We start from the raw sequence: 22,331 nt of genomic DNA on the forward strand, positions 1-22,331 counted from the left end.
ATTCCTAAATGTATGAGAGAGTGTTCAGCGTTACTCATAAAGAGAACAAAGCAAATTTTAAAAACAATAGGTAGATACTTTTTCAATTGTAAATAAATCTGGCAAAAAATTTGAGTGATTTTATGCATTGCTTGTGAAATGTAAAATCACTATAAAAGCTGAGCAAGGTAATTTTGCAATATCCATCAATATTACAAACGTTTATACTTTTTGATTTAGTTTTCCCATCACACACGCTTCTCATCCACATACTAAGTAATATATGTGCAAAATTATAATTGGAACCAACGGCCATCTGAGGAAAAGAATGACACAGATACAGAAATGATTATATAATACTCCTAGTACTTATATGACAATCTATGAGATATATGACACAGGGAAAAGAAAGGAAGGCATCCAGTAGTGTGAAATTGTGTATACACTAAGCCACCTTTTGATTTTTTAAATACTTTTTAAATATTTTGAAAGAAAGGGAGAAAGAGAGAGAGCACACACAAAGGAATGGGGGATGGGCAGAGAGGGAGAGAGAAAGAATCCCAAATAGGCTCTTCACTGACAGCCCCACACAGGACTTAAACTCATGATCCATGAGATCATAACCTGAAGTGAAACCAAGTCAGATGCTTAACTGACTGAGCCTCTGATTTTTTTTATATCCATCTTGTAATTATCTCCCTGGAAGCTTTTTTCTATGTTCTTTGCCCCAGTGTTCTGAAATTTCATTATGTTGGGACTTATGTTGCGAATTATAAATTTTTATAAGTGAGATATAATTGCCATTTAACCCTATATTAGTTTAAGATATAGAACATAATGATTCTATATTTGTATATATTGCAAAAACAGTCACCACAGGAAGTCTAGTTAATATCCATTGCAATACACAGTTACATTTTTTTTTCTTGTGATGAGAATTTACAAGATTTACTCTCTTAGCAACTTTCAAATATACAATACAGTATTGTTAGCTATAGTCACCATGCAGTACATTAATTGCATCTCCAGGACTTATTTATTTTTTAAGTGGCGGTTTGTACCTTTTGATCACCATCACCTGTTTCACCCATCCCTCTTCTGACAACCACCAATCTCTTCTCTGCATCTATGAGGTTGTTTGTTTGTTTGTTTCCCCTTTTAGATTCCACATATAAGTGAAATTATACTGTATTTATCTTTCTCTGTCTGACTTATTTCACTTAGCACAATACCCTTAAGTACCATCTATGTTATTGCAAACGGAACAATTTTCTTCTTTTTTATGTCTGACTGTGTTTGTGCATGCACACACATGTTTATCCATTCATCCACTGATGGGCACTTAGATTGCTTCCATGCCTTGGCTATTGTAAATAATTCTTCATGAACATGGGGATGCATATATCTTTTTAAGTTAGTATTTTTGTTAACTTTAGATAAATATTCAAAGGTGGATTTACTGGATCATATACCTCCTGTACCAATTTACATTCCCATGATTGTATTCTTGTTCATGTGTAAGCACTTGATAAACCCTTTATTTGGAAGCATTGTCTTTCAGTTTTTAGGTAGTCGCTATATTATTGCATTAATAATTCTTCTTTTCTGTTTCCTATTTTTGTAACTCTAAGTCCAAAAAGTTGATATTGCATCCCCAGAATTGGTCTCATTTTCTCATAATTTCTTATCTTTTCCATTTCTTTTTGTTTTGTCCTATTTTCTAATCTACTCTCTCAATTAAATATATGAGAACTAGTGTTTATTTCTTATTACATTGTACTTTTCTAGACATTTTTACTATTGTCTAAAGTTGTAAATTACCATAACATTCCGCCTTTTGTATAGACAATATAACTTTTTTATATAACTCTAAGAATATTATAGTTTTGATTGGTTTTAAATTTTTCTCCTCCATTCAGTGTCTCAGTTTCTGTAAGTATTTTTAATTATGGTTTGTTATTTCTTATTTGGAATCTTTCTGCCAAATGTTGGATGATCATACTTAATGGCGATCACCTAACAAGACTTATTGGAAGCTAACCATGTAAACATGGTTTCTGATAAGTGGCAGCTCTATAAGAGGGTTGTAAGTTGACAGCTGGCCATTCAATGGGATAATCCTAATGAGCTTGATATCCTTGATGCAGGAGCCTCTAAGATCCTCTTTCCCCTGAGAATAAACCTTGACAAATATTTGTTTGTGGGCCAGCAGGAAGGTGAGTGATGGGTCAGAATAATTGTCTGCATTTGTGATTTGAGAGAAAAGCTGTGTCAACTAATCACCCTGTTGCCAGACTACTATTTTCTCAGATACTTTTATGTCCTAAAAATCTTAAGATTTCTGCTAAGTAGACAAGTTTGATTTTTTTATAAGTATGCCCTGTAATTAGACTTTTGATTATTGCCATTCTGCTAATTTACTCACTATATTCCCCCCATCTTTTCAACTTCTTGAAATTTGTTGAAAACTTGCTCAAAAAACAATATTTTCTCACTGTTGCCTCCCTTCTCGTTCCCTGTGAATTAACACTTTTATTTTCCATTACCTCCTTTTTGAGGCTTTAAGAGGAAGAGGGGATGATATTTCAGTCAAATCCAAATGTTTAATCAGGTACATCATTATAGAAAATTCTGTGTCTATAAATTGGACAACTTAAATGAAATAGATAAATTCATAGAAAAACACTAGTTGACAAACTGATTCAATAATACATATAAAATCTGAATATTTGTATAATCTCTAAAGTAATTGAATAGTTTTAAAATATCTTTCCAAAAAGAAAAACACTGAAAATAGATTGTCTTTATCAAAGGTCTCCCAAATATTCAATAAAGAGTTATATCTAATACTATGTAAACTCCTTCATAAAATAGAAAGGAAAATTTATCAATTGATTATATAGGCTAGCATAGCCAAATTTGAGTCATTTTATCTCAGCACATTGAAGATATGATTTTTATTGACATCATGAAAGTTACTAATATTTTCTTCTTGTGTGGCTGTTCTGCTGATAATCTCATGCATTGATTAGTTTATGACTAATTTAGTAATAATTTTTATAATGTCAAAAGTTATTAGCAGTTAAATTACTTTGGTAAGGTTGAAAATGTTTGGAACGTTCTGCAAGGCTTCCTAGCTTCTTCTTTTCCAGAGTTATACATAAGATGTCTAAATCAGTTTGCACATGGCAGGAAGATTTCAGCTTGTGAACCATCTCTACTTTATAATTCAGTTGTAAGTTGCATAGCCTACATAATATTTTCTGGGAAGTCTTGCCTCACAAACAATAGATTTTAGGTTTGTTAACCATAAGCAATTCTAAAATTGGACTACTTACTAGGATTCTGTGGCAAATATTATCTACCTAATAAATTTTATTGGTCCCTTTACTAGGAGGTTTAGTTATGTTTAAAAGAAACTATATCCAGTCCCCTATACTGTTTCAGTACCTGGGAATATTACACCATTAATAAAAAATAATAGGTTCTCAGCTTAGCATAATTAGTTCCTTTCTCTCCACAATTCTGGGATATCTTATTTGTTTGATTAGATTTTGTTTCCAAATCTCTCATTCCCTTATTCTCTGTTTACCAATTATATTAATCTTTTTCTATAGATACTTCAACACATTTATCATAAATATTTTATAATCTTGATATAATTCTAAGTCTGGGTCATCTGTTTTTACTGTTTCCACTTGAATATAGGTCATGTTGTTTTGCTTTCTTGCAATGTCATTTTTTATTGTATCACAGATAGTATGTTTAACAGAGTTCAAAGTAGCTAAATTATATATGTATATGTATTCATGTGTTTATCGATATCTCTACTGACACTCTCACATAAGCACACTCCCTTCTTTTCAGTGAGAGGGCTGTGATGAGATGCTAATGATGTTTCTATTATAAATATTTTAAGGATGTTTTCCAAATATATTTTCAAATGATTCCTTATGCAACAATGTATATAAAGAATAAAAGTACTTTTTATGCAAAATGTATTGTATTTGTATGTATTAAGTCATCTTTATAACCATTAATTAAAAATTTATTTGACATTTAGAGTTCAGCCTTATACTACTTTAGGTCTTTTTCAAATTTAGTATTCTATTCATATAGAAACTTATTTTGTGGTAGATTTTCTCAAATTGATCTTACCAAGTGATTTGACAACTGTCTTTTTTAAATTTTTATTTATTTATTTTTGAGACACAGAGAGAGACAGAGTGCAAGCAGGGGAAGGGCAGAGAGAGGGAGACACAGAATATGAAGCAGGCTTCAGGCTCTGAGATGTCAGCACAGAGCCTGATGCGGGGCTCAAACTCACAAACCACGAGGTCATGACCCGAGCTGAAGTTGGATGCTTAACCAACTGAGCCACCTAGGCGCCCTTGACAACTGTCTTTACTAATTTAATGTAAATTTAATTTTGTGAAAGATTATTTAATTTTTCATCCCTTTGAAAGGATCTGAAGATGAAAAATGTGAAGTGGCTGTTGATGTCTACTTCTTTCTCTCTGCAAACTGGACTGAAGATGCTGTCTATGTGAACACATCTGAAGATCTCTATTATGTATTTTGGTTTCTATGTCAAGGAAGAATGGAGGTAATATAATTCCTTGTTTGTCTCTTTAACTCATAATATTCTGATTTGAAAAAAAAGCTAAAATTGTTAAATTTGCAAATTCAGTGTTCAAGATGTGTGTAGCTTAAATATAACCTCATATTGATTGAGATTTTTGATTGACGGTGGTTATATGACATTTTGGCTTCTGCACACATACCGCCCATGGTGCGTTTTGTTATAATTGTATATATTTATGAATTGTATATTTGTGAGTTTCTAATGAGAAGTTTCTATGACTGTAAGGTCAAGTTGCATCTTTTGTGCACATGCTCAGCTCTTGGAAGTCCTCTGTGGCTTTTGAGCCTGCTCTGTGGCTAGGCCTTTCCTGTTAGCCCTTAGAGGAGGTTCTGAAGCTATGGCTCTTAACTCTCAGGGGGTAGCTGCTAGGCTATGGTCAGTGTCTGCTTTATCCCTCCTTGCTCATGCCTAACTGTCTAGCACTTTTTGTATTTATAATATAGACAGGTAATAAAGAGATTTATCATTTTATATCTAGTGTTTCTGTGTTCCATTTATGCTACAATTTGCTGACTAAGTCTCTCAAACAGTTGTAATTATATCACCTTTTTGTTTAAAGACCATCATTAAATCTCCAGGATATTTCCAGGGGGCGCCTGGGTGGCTCAGTTGAGCGTCCAACTTCTGCTCAGGTCATTATCTCGTGGTTCATGAGTTCAAGCCCTGCATTGGGCTCTGTGCTGACAGCTCAGAGCCTGGAGCCTTCTTTGGATTCTGTCTCCCTCTCTCTCTTCCCCTCCCCCACTCATGCGCGCTCTCTCTCTCTCTCTCTCTCTCTCTCTCTTTCTCAAAAATAAATAAAAACATTTATATCTCTGGGAGATTTCCAATCTCTGGGTAACTTTACCACTTAAATTAGGGGCCTAAGGCAAGAATTCAAAGAATGGCTCTCTTTTTCCCTATTTCACCTACATCTTATACAAATTAGATAATATTATCAAACAAATAACAATAAGAAACACAAAATTTGGAATCTTAATTTTATTTTTTTAAATTTATTTTGAAAGAGAGAATCCCAAGCAAGCTCCACACTGTAGGCATGGAGCCCCATGAGGGGATTGAACTCACAAACCATGAGATCATGACCTGAGCTGAAATCAAGTGTTCGAAATTTAACCGACTGAGCAACCCAGGTACCCTGAATCCTAATTATAAAGAAATAAAAATCCTTTTTGTCAAAAAGATTGGGGAGTTTTCCAAAAAGTTTAGAGAATTAACAGAGTATTTGTAACCCCTCTTGTCTGGACACAACCTAATCTGGTTATTTTATAGAAACAAAAACCATATTATAATTTTATGTTTGATATATTTTGTATAAAATTTTGAGTAAAGATTCATAAACTTTCCATTATAAATAAATCCATTAATACTGAGCTAATATTATAAGAAATAATACAAGTCAGTTTACTTCAAAAAAGAACCGTCTAGAAAGGCATTACAAATACAAGCAAACAGATGTCAATTTCTCAGAACTTTTAATTTCACTTATGCTCTCATAAACATATATTTTGTATATATATATGTGTGTATATATATGGATGTATATATATATATTCATAAACATATGTATTAAGCTTCATATAGTTTTACATGTATGTATTTAGCCATTCACAGATACGTGACTATGCACATAAATGATTAAAGTTTTTTATCTTTAAGATATATTTAACTTTATCAGCACATAAAAGAACATTATATATTAAATTTACCTTCTTTTAGGAAACAAGCAAGCAAATCATAGTTATCTTGTATACACATTTCTATTTCTCTGTATTCTTTTGAAATAATTACAAACTTGGGGTGCCTGTGTAGCTCAGTTGGTTAAATGTCTGGCTTTGGCTCAGGCCATGATCTCAAGGTTTGTGAGTTCGAGCCCCACATCAGGGTCTCTGCTTTCACCACAGAGCCAGCTTCAGATCCTCTGTCCATTCTCTCTCTGCCCTTCCCCTGCTTGCATGCTGTCTCTGTGTCTCTCAAAATAAATGAATAAACTTGAAAAACTAAAATAATCACCAACTTTAAATAAAATAACTACTTTGTTTTTTTTAGACTCAAGAGAAAACACAAATATACCAATCCAATAACTTTTAGCTGGTTTATTTTTTCATGATCACACATTTTATATAATTTTGACAACTTTTATGTTAGGCAAAATAAACATAAATATACATGTATAAACATAAATATACATCATTTAACAACATTTGTATGTCTCAGTTTTTCATTCTGTAAGGAAAAAGGGTAACTTAAAATTATATTTAGAGATTCTTTGGGGCACCTGGGTGACTCGGTTGGTTAGGTGTCCAACTCTTGGTTTCATCTCAGGTCATGATCTCATGGTTTGTAGATTGTTGAGCCCCTCATTGGACTCTGCACTGACTGTGAGGAGCCTGCTTGGAGTTCTCTCTTTCTGTCTCTCTCTGCCCTTACACTGCTCATGCTCTCTCTCATTCTCTCTCCCTGTCAAAATAAATAAATAAACTTTAAAACATAAAATTATATTTATAGATTAATATTTGTATATTTTTCTTATTCTAAAATTGCTCAACTATCCAATGATTATTTGTTATTTCAATTTAATATCAGTGTAAGGTCTTGATGTAAACCAAAGATTTGGAAATTGCAATTTGCACCATCATGTTAAGTCCTTTTGGTTTGTAGTGTCATCAGAAAAAACATTGTAGTACATAAATGTAGTAGAACCAGGGGCGCCTGGGTGGCTCCGCTGGTTGAGCATACAACTCTGGATTTCAGCTCAGGTCATGATCTCAGGGTTGTGGGATGGAGCCCCACATTGGGCTCTGAACTGAGCATGGAGCCTGCTTGAGATTCAGTCTCTCCCTCTGCCACTCTCCTGCACTCATGCATGCTCGCTTGCTCTCTCTCTCTCTCAATAAAAAAAAAAAAAAACTAAATAAAAACAAATAACCATAGTAGAATCAATAAGAATTCACAAGACTAAGTGCTTTTAAATGATACCCACTATAAAAATTCAATTATTTCTATTTGATATTTTTATAATAATAAACAATCTAAAAAAATAATGATAGACCAGTTCTTGAAAAGTTATATTAAATCATTCTAATTTGCCTAAAGATTAATTTATTTATTGGGAAATCAAATAAGCTCTTTTTAATATAAGTAAACCTCGGTGTTCATATATTTAAAAAATCAAGACTTTTGAATTTATGCCCAAACTCTAAGGGTGTAATTTTCTTTTCATCTAAAAGACTAATTATATTACACACCACGTACACATTTTCTGCTTTGTTAAATTTTTGGCAAAGGAAAAACATATAAATGAGGTACAGTTAATCATTTTCCTTTTCCTTTTTTGACTGTTTATCTGAACAATAGTCTTAGAACGTACAAATAATGATAGAAAATGTATTTATGATTAATATTAGTTTTAAAAATTTCCCAAGCAAAAAAGAAAGGAAAAAAAGAGCAAAAATGAAGAGATGAAGGGTGCTAGCTTCAGGCAAATATAAAATCATGACTTAATGTTAAAGGTTAATTATCTTCTATCTTCAAAGACTAGTAGAGACTTAAATGGAGAAAAAACTCATTCACACACACACAGACACACACACACACACACACACACATTATTATTCCAGATAGTTTAAACAATAACTCATATCCTTAATAATTCCATAGGGGTATATAATTAAAAATCTAGTGCTTATTAATCCCAGAAGTATGAAAATGCAAGAGGGGTTCTTGTGCATTAAACAGAGTAATCTCTCTATTAGACACACAGGATGGAGAGTCTCCTCATGAGAGTTTTTCTCTTTTTGTTCTAATGTTTCTGTCAAATGAACAATCTTGTTCATGTCAAAATTTCCCCAGAGTGGCCACTGCAATTTCAGATTGTCCTTTGAGAAATTATAGCAATTACAGAGATGTGTACCTGACTTACAATATAAAGGGAGGGATGTGTGGTGTTGAAGCCTGTGAGACTGAGAAGACCCCATGAAAACTTAACGTAGGTACATAGGTGCCTGTTCAATGTCATGTCTCTAAAACCTACCAAAGAGCAGTCAGCCTAAACTGATAGCCACACAAAAGTTTTTGCAAGATTTTGGAAAGGTGACTCAAGGAATAATTTGTTCAAGGAATGCAGATAGCTGTGATTTCTGAACTCATTGTTTAAGTCATCTGGATGATGAAATTGTGGGAGCAATACTTGTCCTCTTACAGCAGACATACTCTTACACTTAGCAGAGGAAGTGATGTTGAAAGAAATTTCCTTTCTCTCTGGATCAAATTGGATCACATAATCAAAAGATCCCTAAAGTGTTTTCTTATTCTTAAGAGGAAAAAATAAATAAATAGCATTTGGGAATGTGATGAAAATAAATTGGAGTTCAGACCTAATACTATACCTATGTCACTGTCATAGTTGGAGAGACAAGTGTCCAGTGGTCCCAGAATAGTGCACCACTTTCAGTCTAGGGTTGTGAACTTTGTTATTGAGGGTATTTTAATTAGATCTTTGCAGAATTTTGTGTTTGTTCACTGCTGATCCTCCAAAAGACCACTAGACAGTTCTGTTGATCAAGAGAAACTAATTCTCTTAGATTTAACATAGTAATGGAAAACAACACCTAATAGAGTCAGTCTTACTAGTGTCTCAGAAGGGAGACTTTATGGAAGGATGTTAATATGCTCTAGAGCCTTACTTGTAGGGAATGGGTACTTGTAAGGTTCGGTTAGAGTTCATGAATAAAGCCTTGTACTGGTGGACATAATGGGATGAGAGTCTTAAAATGAGGTTGATGAACAAACTGTTATGCTTGGTAAATACTTATGTTAGTTGGTTCACAGTCATACTTTCAAGAAAAAGTATTTCATGGAGCAAAGAGTAAATTTATACACACACACACACACACACACACACTCATATGGTTTTTTTTTTCTCAGTATTTTTAAATATAGGACAAAAAATTCGGTTCACTTGAATTCCCATCATCAAAGACTGAAATTCTAAAGTAACTTTTCATTTCTTTGCATTAAAAAATGTCCTCTTTCAGGTCCTTTTAAATATAAACACTTTTGGAAAGAAAGCACATATATAGAAGTGAGCTTATTTTTTTTTTACATACTTGCTACAAAAAGGTTATGAGATTAATTATGAGTTACTGGTGACAGAGGATGCTTTTAAAACAACGTGGAAGAGGGACACCTGGGTGGCTCAGTCGGTTAAGCTTCCTACTTTGGCTCAGGTCATAATCTCGCGGTTTGTGAGTTCAAGCCCTGCATCGGGCTCTGTGATGAAAGCTTGGAGCCTGCTTCGGATTCTGTGTCTCTGTCTCACTCTGCCCTTCCCCCACTTGCGCTCTGTCTCTCTCTATCAAAACTAAATAAAATTTAAAAAAATAATAAAAATAAACGTGGAAGACACAGAGGGACACTAAAAGTTGGAATAAGAAAGACCTTTACCAAATTTAATTATTTCAATATTTTTTACTAGGTTTAAGCCCAGATAAATTTGGACCAGATAAATTCATCCAGATATATCTTTATTTTTTTTTAAACGTTTATTTATTTTTTGGGGGACAGAGAGAGACAGAGCATGAACGGGGGAGGGGCAGAGAGAGAGGGAGACACAGAATCAGAAGCAGGCTCCTGGCTCTGAACCATCAGCCCAGAGCCCGACGCGGGGCTCGAACTCACGGACCGCGAGATCGTGACCTGGCTGAAGTCGGAGGCTTAACCGACTGCGCCACCCAGGCGCCCCAGATATATCTTTATTTAACTAAGAATATGACCAAGACATTCTTAATGTTCCCCTCAGCTTAACTGAACTTTTTTTTTTTTTTTTAATTTTTTTTTTCAACGTTTATTTATTTTTGGGACAGAGAGAGACAGAGCATGAACGGGGGAGGGGCAGAGAGAGAGAGAGACACAGAATCGGAAACAGGCTCCAGGCTCCGAGCCATCAGCCCAGAGCCTGACGCGGGGCTCGAACTCACGGACCGCGAGATCGTGACCTGGCTGAAGTCGGACGCTTAACCGACTGCGCCACCCAGGCGCCCCAGCTTAACTGAACTTTAGATAGGCTTCTTCTTGACTATAGATCCCTGACCTCCTTTTACTTGGAGCATTTACTTCATAAAATTTGCAACAGTAAGTTCTTTATCTGCTTCTTTGAAATATATGCAAATCTACTCTCAGCCTCTGGCCAGTTTTAGGGGCCAGGAAATGTCTTCCTCAAGGACCTAGGAACTATTTCTTTCAAATGAAAACGTTGAAGGAGAAATGTAAATGTTAATATCCAGTGAGAGAGTAGGAGCCTAACTGCAGTGGGTACCAGTTAGCAAACACAGAAAGCCTCCTAACAAACCAAAACCCTTGCAAACTCAAGGATAGCTCAATGAATGTACTTTACACATTTCATTGATCAATCTCTCCTTTAATTTCCTCCAGTACTTTTTCCCTAGCTAATACCAGCACTTAAGATCTTTCCTGTCTTGTTTCAGCAAAGTTGAGTTCCATCTCTCTCTTCTTTTGAAATAGTTTTGAATAAAGTCTTTCTTGCTTTTTGAACTTTGGTGCAATTTTTACTTTGATGAATACTTTTCTAAGAATCCAGGTTTCTATATATCTTTCTATATATCTTATAAAGAAGTCACTTGGGGCTCAGAGCCTGGAGCCTGTTTCCGATTCTGTGTCTCCCTCTCTTTCTGTCCCTCCCCCGTTCATGCTCTGTCTCTCTCTGTCCCAAAAATAAAATAAACGTTGAAAAAAAAAAAAAAAAAAAAAGAAGTCACTTGCCCCTATAGGTGAAGTCTCTTTCCAGAGATGTTTCATTAACAAGGGTAAAAAAATGGTAAATATGTCTTTTAGGTCTTAGACTTTCTCCCCTTTAGAATCTCTTTACTAAGTAACTCAACTAATATAATATAGAAGTAGAAAAATAATATATACAAAAATATGATTGTCCATGAAATGACAGCATTACTTAGTCATTTACTTATATATACAAACCATTTTGTGAAGTATGTTGTGAATATTGTTCATGTAGCTTAAATTCCATTCAGCTAAAGTTAATTTTGAATGTAGTATTATGTTACATACCTACATCAGTAATAATGAATTCCCATAAAAAGTATTTCCATAGGTTTTGGGGCACCTGGGTGACTCAGTCGGTTAAGCATCCAACTCTTGATTTGGGGTCAGGTCATGATCTCACCATTGTGGGATCAAGCCCCACATATGGCTCCATGCTGGGTGTGAGCCTGCTTAAGTTTCTCTCTCTCCTTTTCTCTGTGTCTCTCCCTGGTTGCTCTTGTGTGCATACAGTGCTCTCTCTCTCTCTCTTTAAAAAAAAAAAGAATTTCCATAAGTTTTGTTTTATTTCTTTTCTCCTTGGGAAGAAAAGATCATCCATTGCCAAGATTTATGATTGTATTACAAGCCCTCATCAAACAAACATTATTTAACTATCAAGAATAGAGTAAAATCTTATTCCATTTTTTATATACATTTTTAATATTGGATGTTTGTGTAATTACAAATGTTAATAATTTATTGTCAATATTATTAATAATTGTAATATAATTATGTTTATTATTATAAGTTGATCATAATATATTATTAATATAATAGTAATAGTAATCATATATAAATACATATAAGTGCTGAACTTTCAAGTAATTTCTGTTACTCTTATCTTGGGCATACATGAGTAGATTTCAACCATTCTTTCTTTTTTTTATCAGAGTCCCTTGAAAATTTGATGAAGGCTAGGAACAGTTTCCTCACAATAACTTATGCACAATCACAATGTTTTGCACAAAATTTCAGAGGGTTGAGGAACTCTTTTAAGTAGATTTCTTGATTTCCCATATATTCAAAAATTAAGAAATCTTTTTTCTAGATGTGTAATGTAGATTCAGATTTGTATGTACCCACTGATAAAATTTACTGTATTATAAGTTTTTCTGAGAGACTTTTTCTTATGCCTAAATTTAATTATAGAAGAGTAAAATTTTGTTAGAGGACTAGACTATATGAAAAGATGAGAGACTCGGTTGAAATATCAAATTAAGAATTTTTCAATTGCAGGAATTACTTGCAATAGTTGATAGATAGAGTAAATAATTTCAGTAAAGAAAAATTAATCATCTTCAACATATAATAAAAGAGTCTTAACAAAGCTTTCAATGTAATTTAAGGTGTTCATATGATAGCCCTTACACAAAGGATAATATTTTTTTGAAATATTATTTTGAGGAATATTTACTAGCCAAGTTTTCTTTTAGTTCTTTCACATTTTCCTAAATCCCAGAAATAATTATTTTGAAAATAAAGCAAAAAATAAAAGTGTATATTTATAGGAAATAATAGTTTGCCATAGTCTGAATTCTGCACTATTATTCCTTGTTGTTAAAACATTGTTTTCTTTCTAAGCTTTGATTATGTATTATTTAGTGACCTAGATTGTTAATAACTAAAAATAACTCTTTAGTGTATGATATTTTTCTCTTCATCATAAAACAGTAAAGTATGCATTCTTTTGTATTTTTCAGTAGAAATAGAGAATTAAGCATATACAGATCTTCACAGACTCTAGGCTTTGAGTGTGTTTAGGTGGTAGTGTTTACTTTTCTTCTTATATTGTATTGAATCATCCCAAACTATATGGAAAAGATGCAAACAAACAAAAAAGCTATAGAAACCCAATATTTGAGAAGCATTAGTTCTTAGAAAATTTGCATGAGCCAAAGGATCAATCTATGAACTCTTGACTAGGCCCCTGAAACAAACAACATAACCAAATGGAAGATGGGGCAGGTGTCACAAGTGGAGAAAATAAGTGCAGAAGCTGCTGTCAGAGATACAGGGTCAAAGTCTGAATAGCAAGAAGGGGGTAAGCATATAAAATGTCTCTGTCCTGAGGCACTATATTGACTGTGCAGCCTAGTCTTCTTCCACTATTTTGAAAACCCATGTAATTTACTCCCTGAAAGGAGTTTAATAGGACTGTGCATGCTTTTTATTTTATTTTATTTTATTTTATTTTATTTTATTTTATTTTATTTTATATTATTTTAATCTTTTTAGAGAGGGAATGTGTGAGCAGAGAGAGAGAATCTTAAGAAGGCACCACACTCAGTGCAGAGCTGTTCACAGGCCTCAATCCCACAACCCAGAGATTATGACCAGAGCCAAATTCAAGAATGGGACACTCAACTGACTGAGCCACACAGGCACCCTAGGACTGTGCATGCTTAAATTACAATGATAAACATAATAGTATATAAGTACAATATAAAACATAACACCCCCAAAATGAATAATCCAATTAAAAAATGGGCAGAAGACATGAATAGACACTTTTCCAAAGAAGACATCCAGATGGCCAACAGACACATGAAAACATACTCAACACCAATGATCATCAGGGAAATACAAGTCTAACCACAGTGAACTATCACCTCACACCTGTCAGAATGGTAAAATCAACAACACAAGAAACAACAGATGATGGTGAGGATGTGGAAAAAGGGGGACCCTCTTACAGTGTTGGTGGGAATGTAAACTGGTGCAGCCTCTGTGGAAAACAGTATGGAGTTTCCTCAAAAAGTTAAAGATAGAACTACCCTACAATTCAGCAATTGCACTACTAGGTATTTACTCAAAGAATACAAAAACTCAAAGGAATACATGCACTCCAATGTTTATAGCAGCATTATCTACAATAGCCAGATTATAGAAATAGCCCAAATATCCGTCGACTAATAAATGGATGAAGACGATGGGCTATATATACATAGAGTGGAATATTACGCAGCCATTAAAGAAATAAACTCTTTCTGGGGCGCCTGGGTGGCGCAGTCGGTTAAGCGTCCGACTTCAGCCAGGTCACGATCTGGCGGTCCGTGAGTTCAAGCCCCGCGTCGGGCTCTGGGCTGATGGCTCAGAGCCTGGAGCCTGTTTCCGATTCTGTGTCTCCCTCTCTCTCTGCCCCTCCCCCGTTCATGCTCTGTCTCTCTCTGTCCCAAAATAAAAAAAATAAAAAAAAAATGATTATGCATTCAAACAGTGAGGGATAAATTTTTTTTTCTAAAGTATAAATACTTAGACATTCAGACAAATATAGAGAAAGCTTAGAGATTGATTTTGTATTTTAGCCATGAGTTAAGGGTGAATTGCATTTGAAAAAAAAAAAAATCTATCCATGTCAAAGAGATGGTCTCCTTCCCAGTAGACTAAAAATTATTAAGTGATATGAGCTCCAAATAGAAAAATGGAGAAACAGATTATCAGTTGACTCTTACCCAACAGACTAGATCTGTATAAATCATTTATCTATCACCAAAGGACTAGACCATGAAACTAAATTTCTAATCATTGTAGCCATTGATGGGAAATAAGTATAAACAGCGTAGTTGGAAAAGATATGCCTGTGTTTAAGCTGTCCATGAGAGTTGCACTTCCCTGGCAACAAACTTTACGTACTCCTTTAAGGTAAATACACTGGACATGTTTGTGGAAGACCTCCAAAATGGTTAAAATGAAATATATTTTTAAACAGGTAAAATTATGACTTCCATGCATATATGAAATAAAAATGTGTTAAATATTTTATTTAATTCATTTTTTATAAGGGATACATTAAAATGTTATATCAATCCAATAAATGAATGGATGAATTCAATGAATGAATTCAATAAATGAATCCAATAAATCACTCATGAAGAAAAATTATTTAGGGATACAGAAAACAGTTTTTCCATCGATATGGTTATTAGTATAATGCTATTTCCATCACATCAGTTAACATGTAAGCTACATCTAAAAAAATTTTTTTTTAATTTTAACGTTTATTTATTGTTTTGAGACAGAGAGAAACAGAGCATGAAGGGGGAGGGTCAGAGAGAGAGGGATACACAGAATATGAAACAGGCTCCAGGCTCTGAGCTGTCACCACAGATCCTGACGCGGGGCTCGAACTCACAGACGGTGAGATCATGACCTGAGCCGAAGTCAGACGCTCAACCGACTGAGCCACCCAGGCGCCTCTATAAAATTTTGATACAAATTACACTAAGATATTTTAAAACAATTGAATAATAGATGTTGATTTATTTTATTTTTTACAATTTATGTATTCCTGTCAATAAATAAACTATGACTTTTTAAAACTGATTTTGATATTAATCAAAACAGTTTATTTTACCTTTGCTAAAGGAATACATGAATTTAATGCATAAAGGAAAGCATGAAATTCAAACTTTGAGATGATTGTAGTATTGTAATGTGATGAATATTTACAAAACTCTTTTTTTAAAATACTTTATAGATGCATGCAAATGAATGCAGTTGTTTGACTGAAGAAGGCAATAAGGGATATTGGTGTCTATGTATTCCAAGATGGCCTGGAAAAACGTCTCTGGAAAATACAACTGATTACCAAGAAAGTGGGTGTCAACATGAAGCTATTTATAAAGATGAAATTAATAGATCCAGGTATTTATGAATTATTTGAACAAAGAATATCATCTCCTTATCAAAAAGTTATAATTGTACTGATAAGCCATAATTGATTTTTTAATGATTCAACAATTCCATGCATTTCTACTGCTCACCAAGAAAAGTATACTCTTAATTACATTTATGAATTTCACATAACCCCCTCTCACCCCCCTTCTGGCAAACACAAGTTTCTTTCCTATATTTAAGAGTTTTGTTGTTGTTGGTGGTGGTGTTTATTGCTTTTTAATAAAATTGTTTATTTATTTTTGAGAGAAAGAGAGGGTGGGAGAAGGCAGAAAGAGAAAGAGAGAAAGAGAGAGAATTCCAAACAGGCTCTGGGCTGTCAGTGCAGAGCCTGACATGGGACTTGAACTCAGGGACTGTGAGATCATGACCTGAGGGGAAACCAAGAGTCGGATACTTACCTGACTGAGCTCCCAGGTACCCCTGTCATTGTTGGCTGCCTTTTATTTTGTTTGTTTCTTAAATTCCCTATGTGAGATCATATGGTATTTGTCTTTCTCTGACTGATTTGTTTCTCTTAGCATTATACCTTCTAGGTCCATCCAAATTGTTGTAAATGGAAATATTTCATTCTTTTTTATGTCTGAGTAATGTTCGGAGATCTCTCTCTCTCTCTCCCTCTCTCTCTCTGTCTCTCTAATGCCACATCTTCATTATCCATCTATCAATGGACACTTGGGTTGCTTATATATCTTGGCTATTGTAAATAATGCTGTACTAAACACAGGGGTTCATATATCTTTATGAATTAGTGTTTTTGTTTTCCTTAGGTAAATACACAATAGTGGAATTACTGGATCATAATAATTCTATTTTTACGTTTTTGAGGAATCTCCATACTGTTTTCCAAAGTGGCTGCACTAGTTTGCAGTCTCACCAACAGTTACATGAGTTTTCCTTTTTCTCCACATCCTTGCCAATACTTGTTATTTTCTTGTGTTTTTGATTTTAGCTTCCTGAATTATTTTATAGTAATTAATAATAATATTTTTTGTGTAAAATGATTGGTATTTATATCTCAAACATATGCATATGTACTTATTATATATTATTTACATAATGTATATTATATTCTATTATGTGTAACAACATTAGCAACAAAGGAAGGACAAAAGAGGGACAAAAGAGAACAAAAGAGGGTAAGAAAGACATGTAGTAATAAATTTTCTGTATCACACAAGAATTAAATTAGTATCTGTGATATATTAAGTATGTGGTAGATCTGGTATGTTAACGTATATATGGTAAACTCCAGAGCAACAGTTAAGAAAATAACACAAATAATGTAGTAAAAACAGCACTATAGATACTAAAATTTGCCCCAGAAAATATTTACTTCATACAAAAGTAAGTAGTATCAGAATGGATATATGAAAAAGACATGAGATATATGGATAACAAAAAGGAGAATGGCAGACATAAATAAATCCAACTATATTAATAATAACATTAAAATAAAATGGATTAAAAATCCAGCCAAAGGCAAAGATTGTCAGGTTAGATAATTTCTGGATAAACATAGTATATACCATCCATAGGAGATACATTCTACATTTAAATGTACAAATGGGTTGAAAGTAAAAGGATAAAAAAATATGTAGCATTCAATCAGCAATCATTGAAACTTGGGGTATCTATGTTACTATCAGACAAAATAGACTTTAAAAGAAAAAAAAGGTTATTGAGAAAACAAACAACATTTTATAATTATAAAAGAATCAATCCATGAGAAGATGTAGCAATTATAAACATATATGTACTTAACAATAGAAATTCAAAATACATAAAACAAAAACTGACAGAATTGAAGAAAGAAATGGTGAATTCAACAATAATAGTTGGAAACTCCAATACTACACTTTAAGTAGTGGATGTGACATTTGGTAGGTGAACAAATATATAAAACTGAGGAACACTACAGATAAAGTAGAACTGGCAGACAGCTATAGAACACTCTATTCAGCAACAGCAGAATGGCATTCTTCTCTAAAGCACATTGAACATTTTCCAAGATGTTAATACTAGCTGCAATATATTTAAAAGGATTATGATAATAAAAATATATTTTCTAACTACAGTGGAATAAAATTAGGAATCAAAAACAATAAGCTATTCAGTAAATTCATAAATATGTGAAAATTAAATAATATAGTCCACATAAATCAATGAATCAAAAAGAAAATACAAGGAACACAGAAAATCATTTGAGATTAATTAAAATAAAGATATGGCATGCCAAAATTCATGGGATATAGACAATGCAGCATTTTTTTTCAGTTTGTTTATTTGCTTTGAGAGAGACAGAGTGAGCAAGTAAATAGGGTAGGGATAGAGAGAGAGGGAGAGACAGAATCCTAAGCAGGCACCATGCTGTAAGCATGGAGCCCTATGCAGGGCTCTATCTCACAAACTGTGAGATCATGACCTGAACTGAAATCAAGAGTCAGATGCCTAACCGACTGAGCCATCCGGATGCTCAGGTGAGACAGTATTTAGAATAAAAATTATGGCTTCAAATGCTTATGTTAAAAAACAAAGAAGATCTCAATCAATATCCTCAACTTCCACCTTAACGTAATGGAAAAGGAGAAAACCAAATCTAAAGCAAGCCCTAGTTTGCCTCAGTGGCATCTGTATGATTCCCTGGTGTTGCTGCAGGGAGGTGTTGCCGCTGGCCTGATCTTCTTTCTAATCACCTTCCAGGAGTCATCTATGTGGTTAGGACTGGTGGGTCAGGTGAGTCAGTCACATCTGGAGAGGCCGGTGGTACTAGAGGTAGTGAGGCCTTAGGACTAGGGGCAGGCTCCAGTGGAGTTTCAGCAGCCAGGGTGGCTAGAGGCACAAGTGTCAGTGAGGGGTACAGTGGGGCATATGACAGCAGGGTTCCCTCAGGCTTCTGCAGCAGTATAGGTATTTCAGTTTGGGGCCAGCATTTGGAGGAAGCCATGACATGAGCCATCATAACGTTACAGTTCTCTTCAATACAGACTTTTAGCCAAAGTGGCTGGGAGAAGACCAGTTCTTGCCAATAGGCAATGCAAGAAAATTGGTTGGAGTGGCCTTGATCCCCCACAACGACCCTCAACACTTGGCCAACTAGTTCTTTATCAAGTGAGCCCTTGAAGGGGCAGCCGACCCTGAAAGATGGCCAATTTCACAGAATGTCCAGAGTTTTCCAGGAGTTAATTTCACACCATAATCTCCTGAATATCCCTTTATGAAATTCCTCAACATACACTCTAGGGGAGTCAGCTTACTCTGCTTTCCACCCATTTCTTACCCCTAATGGATAACTTTCATGCACAAGAGATGAAAAAGGGGGAAGGGAGGGACTAATTTGTTGAGGATGCATACTCACTTCTTCCATTTCCAACACTCTCCTCTCAGAGATATTTCAGATGCCTCTTAGCATTGATGAGTTCAATATCAAGCCCTGATCTGAATCAGACTCCTGAGGAAGTCTGACATGCTCTAAGCCATATGAGGTCGCCATGGAACCACCGAGGATCAGGACTCAACACTTTGCTTTGGCCATTGGTCAGGTCCAGGTGGAACCTTTCCACTGTCCATCTCATTTGCACAGTTACACAGCTACTCCAACCTGCTGCCCAGCACCCAATGCCTTAGAGTTGCAGTTTCATTCCTTATGGAACTACTCGGGCAACTCTGGGAGGTTATCAGGCTCCCCTTCTGTCTCTTAGGGACAGGTCTGCCAAAAGAACCCAGGTTCTTACCAGTCTAACAGGTGGTGCTCCCTGAGCTGGTTCCTGGGCCTCACAGTTTCCTTTGTGCATCCCAGCCTTCACCCAGCCTGCCAGGCTAGTCTCCTACAGTTCACTAGCTTCAGGTGAGGTCACCTCTCCCAGTGCCCTGAGGTTTGTACCCTGGTGACAAGGGAGGTGAAACACCATTTCTGCCTCCCAGGTGAGCCCCCACGAAATGTAGCATAAGTCAGACACAGAAAGTTGGGACATTGAGGTTTTCTTTCCAGGAAGCAGCTTTATTTCATGCCAGCACAGGCTCAGCGGGCTAAGACCCAAAAGGCTGAGCCCTCAACACCTAAGGGTAGAGGGAGGGGGGTTGCCTTTTGTCCAATGTTTGCTCCTTTGTCTCCCATTTATGGTAACATACAGTTTGAATAGGTGGTCTATGTTACAGAGTTGAGGAATATTGCAAAGGTACACATAGCCAGGATGCCTTCCCATGTCTTGAGGTTTATACCATATTCCTTAGGGAGTTCTACAAGGAGAACACATCTCATGTTTATTCTATGTCATTTAGAAAGTAAATATCTTTTTAAATTGCTAAAATAAGTATTATTTTCACTTTCTAAACATACAAGTAATTTGTATTATAGCAATGAATTTTCTGGCTTTCTTTCTGGGACCTTTAAAATAAACTCGTTTCTTTAATGATCTATTTTTTAAATTTTCACAATTTCCAATGTAATGCTAAATATAAGCAAAACACTATTTTTCAGTTATAAGCAAAAGTTTTGTTTTAAAGTGTAAAATCTAAAAGTATATGATAAAATCAAGTATAGTTTCAAAACCTGTTTCTGTAGCGTTAGGAGGCTTATATAAATACAGCTTTAGGTGACTATGCCACAGAAATATATTTTGATCAGGGTTTTTCTTAAGTTACTTCTGAACCAGGAAGTCTGATGATTATTAATTTCTAAGACTTTTAATGTTTGCTATGATATTGATGACTTTTCTAATTAAAGAACTTGAATGTCTTGTTTTGTGTTCATTTTTAATTTTTGGATATGCCATGAATACTTTTCTGGCTTCCAGGCAAGTTTTGTTACATTCTAGTCTCAGAAAAAAAGAAAAAGAAAAAAAAAGAAAGAAAGGAAACTGAACTGCATATAAATATGGCTTACTGTATGTGTGCATATATGTATGTATTTTTTGTTTATGATTAGTTTTGTAACCACTAAACCACATTTCTCTAGTCGCTGAATCCTTTTGTCTACTGAATTTATACACACACACACACATATATGTATGTGTATATTAATATGACATATATATGTATAATTAATATAAGACACATAAGTGTATATGAAATACATATATCAATATAATGCATAAAATAATACATATAACATATGTGTATATGTAAATATATACATATATACATATATGTGTATGTATATATGTGTATATATATATATTTGTTGTTTTTTGTTTTGTTTTGTTTCTTTTTATTGTGCTCTGGACAGTGTGATAACCTTGTGTCTCTAAACTTTAGAGTAAAATGATATAGAGGTCATTAATTCATTTAAGCAATTCTAAAGTAGGTATCATTGTGTTTTCTGTATCCATGCCAAAAATTAATTATAACAAACTTCATTAAAGGAAGCACTTTTGTATAATTTTCAACTATAGCATGAGTTGAAGCTTAGCTAATATATACACAATTATCTTCCACGTGTCTTTTTTTTTTTTTCTTTTAGGTGCAAACCAATGCATATGTTATGATATAAAGTCAAAGTTTGACTATATTATAGCTTCAGGCTCTATGACTTTTCATGCTTTAATTTCATATGTCAAACAATAAAAAAGTATGCATGTTATATGATTTTGTGCTACCTGGGCCAGATTTTTTATTTTACTTCATTATATCTAAATAGCTTTTTATAGGTCTAACCTTTTTGCATTACTTTTGAAATTATCTTCTAAGACTTGGAATTTCATGAAGCTGTTTATTCAGAACCTTTAAGATGACCTTTCTCTTGAGCATAATTCAATTTTAAAATACATTTGATGGTTATATAGTCAAACAATATTAATGGAGCATCCACTGTATATAAGGCATATGGATCCTAGTCTTAGCACTTAGGGGAATAAGTAGAGTGATGTATTTAATTTCTTCTCTTCCAAGAATACATTTCCCGTTAAAACACTAAATAATGAAAAAATTTAAATCACAGTATTTATAAATGAGACCGTATTTTCAACAGACATGTTTTGCTTTGTTCTTCAATCATATCATTACTTGTTTCAAACTTAAGTATAATTCAAATTGGCTTATTTAATAATAAAGTTAGTAACACATTCATGAAATCTTTTAGTCCAATTTATTTTATCAAAGTAAAAGTACTATGAAATTATAAGAACACTTAAAAATTATAAATAATATATGTGGGCCATTATAATTTTCCCGACTTTTTTTTTTAAATTTTTTTTAA

The 22,331-nt window shown here is 34.1% G+C and overlaps 1 protein-coding gene across 1 annotated transcript in view; it reads left to right on the forward strand.

Annotated features, from left to right (window-relative positions):
* Positions 1-22,331, forward strand: part of EYS (eyes shut homolog) — a 1,631,667-nt gene that overhangs the window by 152,268 nt on the left and 1,457,068 nt on the right. Inside the window, exons 7-8 of the mRNA XM_047102761.1 lie at positions 4,446-4,585; positions 15,939-16,105. Coding sequence (XP_046958717.1) covers positions 4,446-4,585; positions 15,939-16,105 — 307 coding nt within the window. The remainder of the gene's footprint in view (positions 1-4,445; positions 4,586-15,938; positions 16,106-22,331) is intronic.

The sequence above is a fragment of the Lynx rufus genome, unplaced genomic scaffold (genome assembly GCF_022079265.1).
Source record: "Lynx rufus isolate CCGP_SWC_20201006 ecotype Redwood Valley unplaced genomic scaffold, mLynRuf1.p SCAF_6, whole genome shotgun sequence".
Taxonomy (NCBI): domain Eukaryota; kingdom Metazoa; phylum Chordata; class Mammalia; order Carnivora; family Felidae; genus Lynx; species Lynx rufus.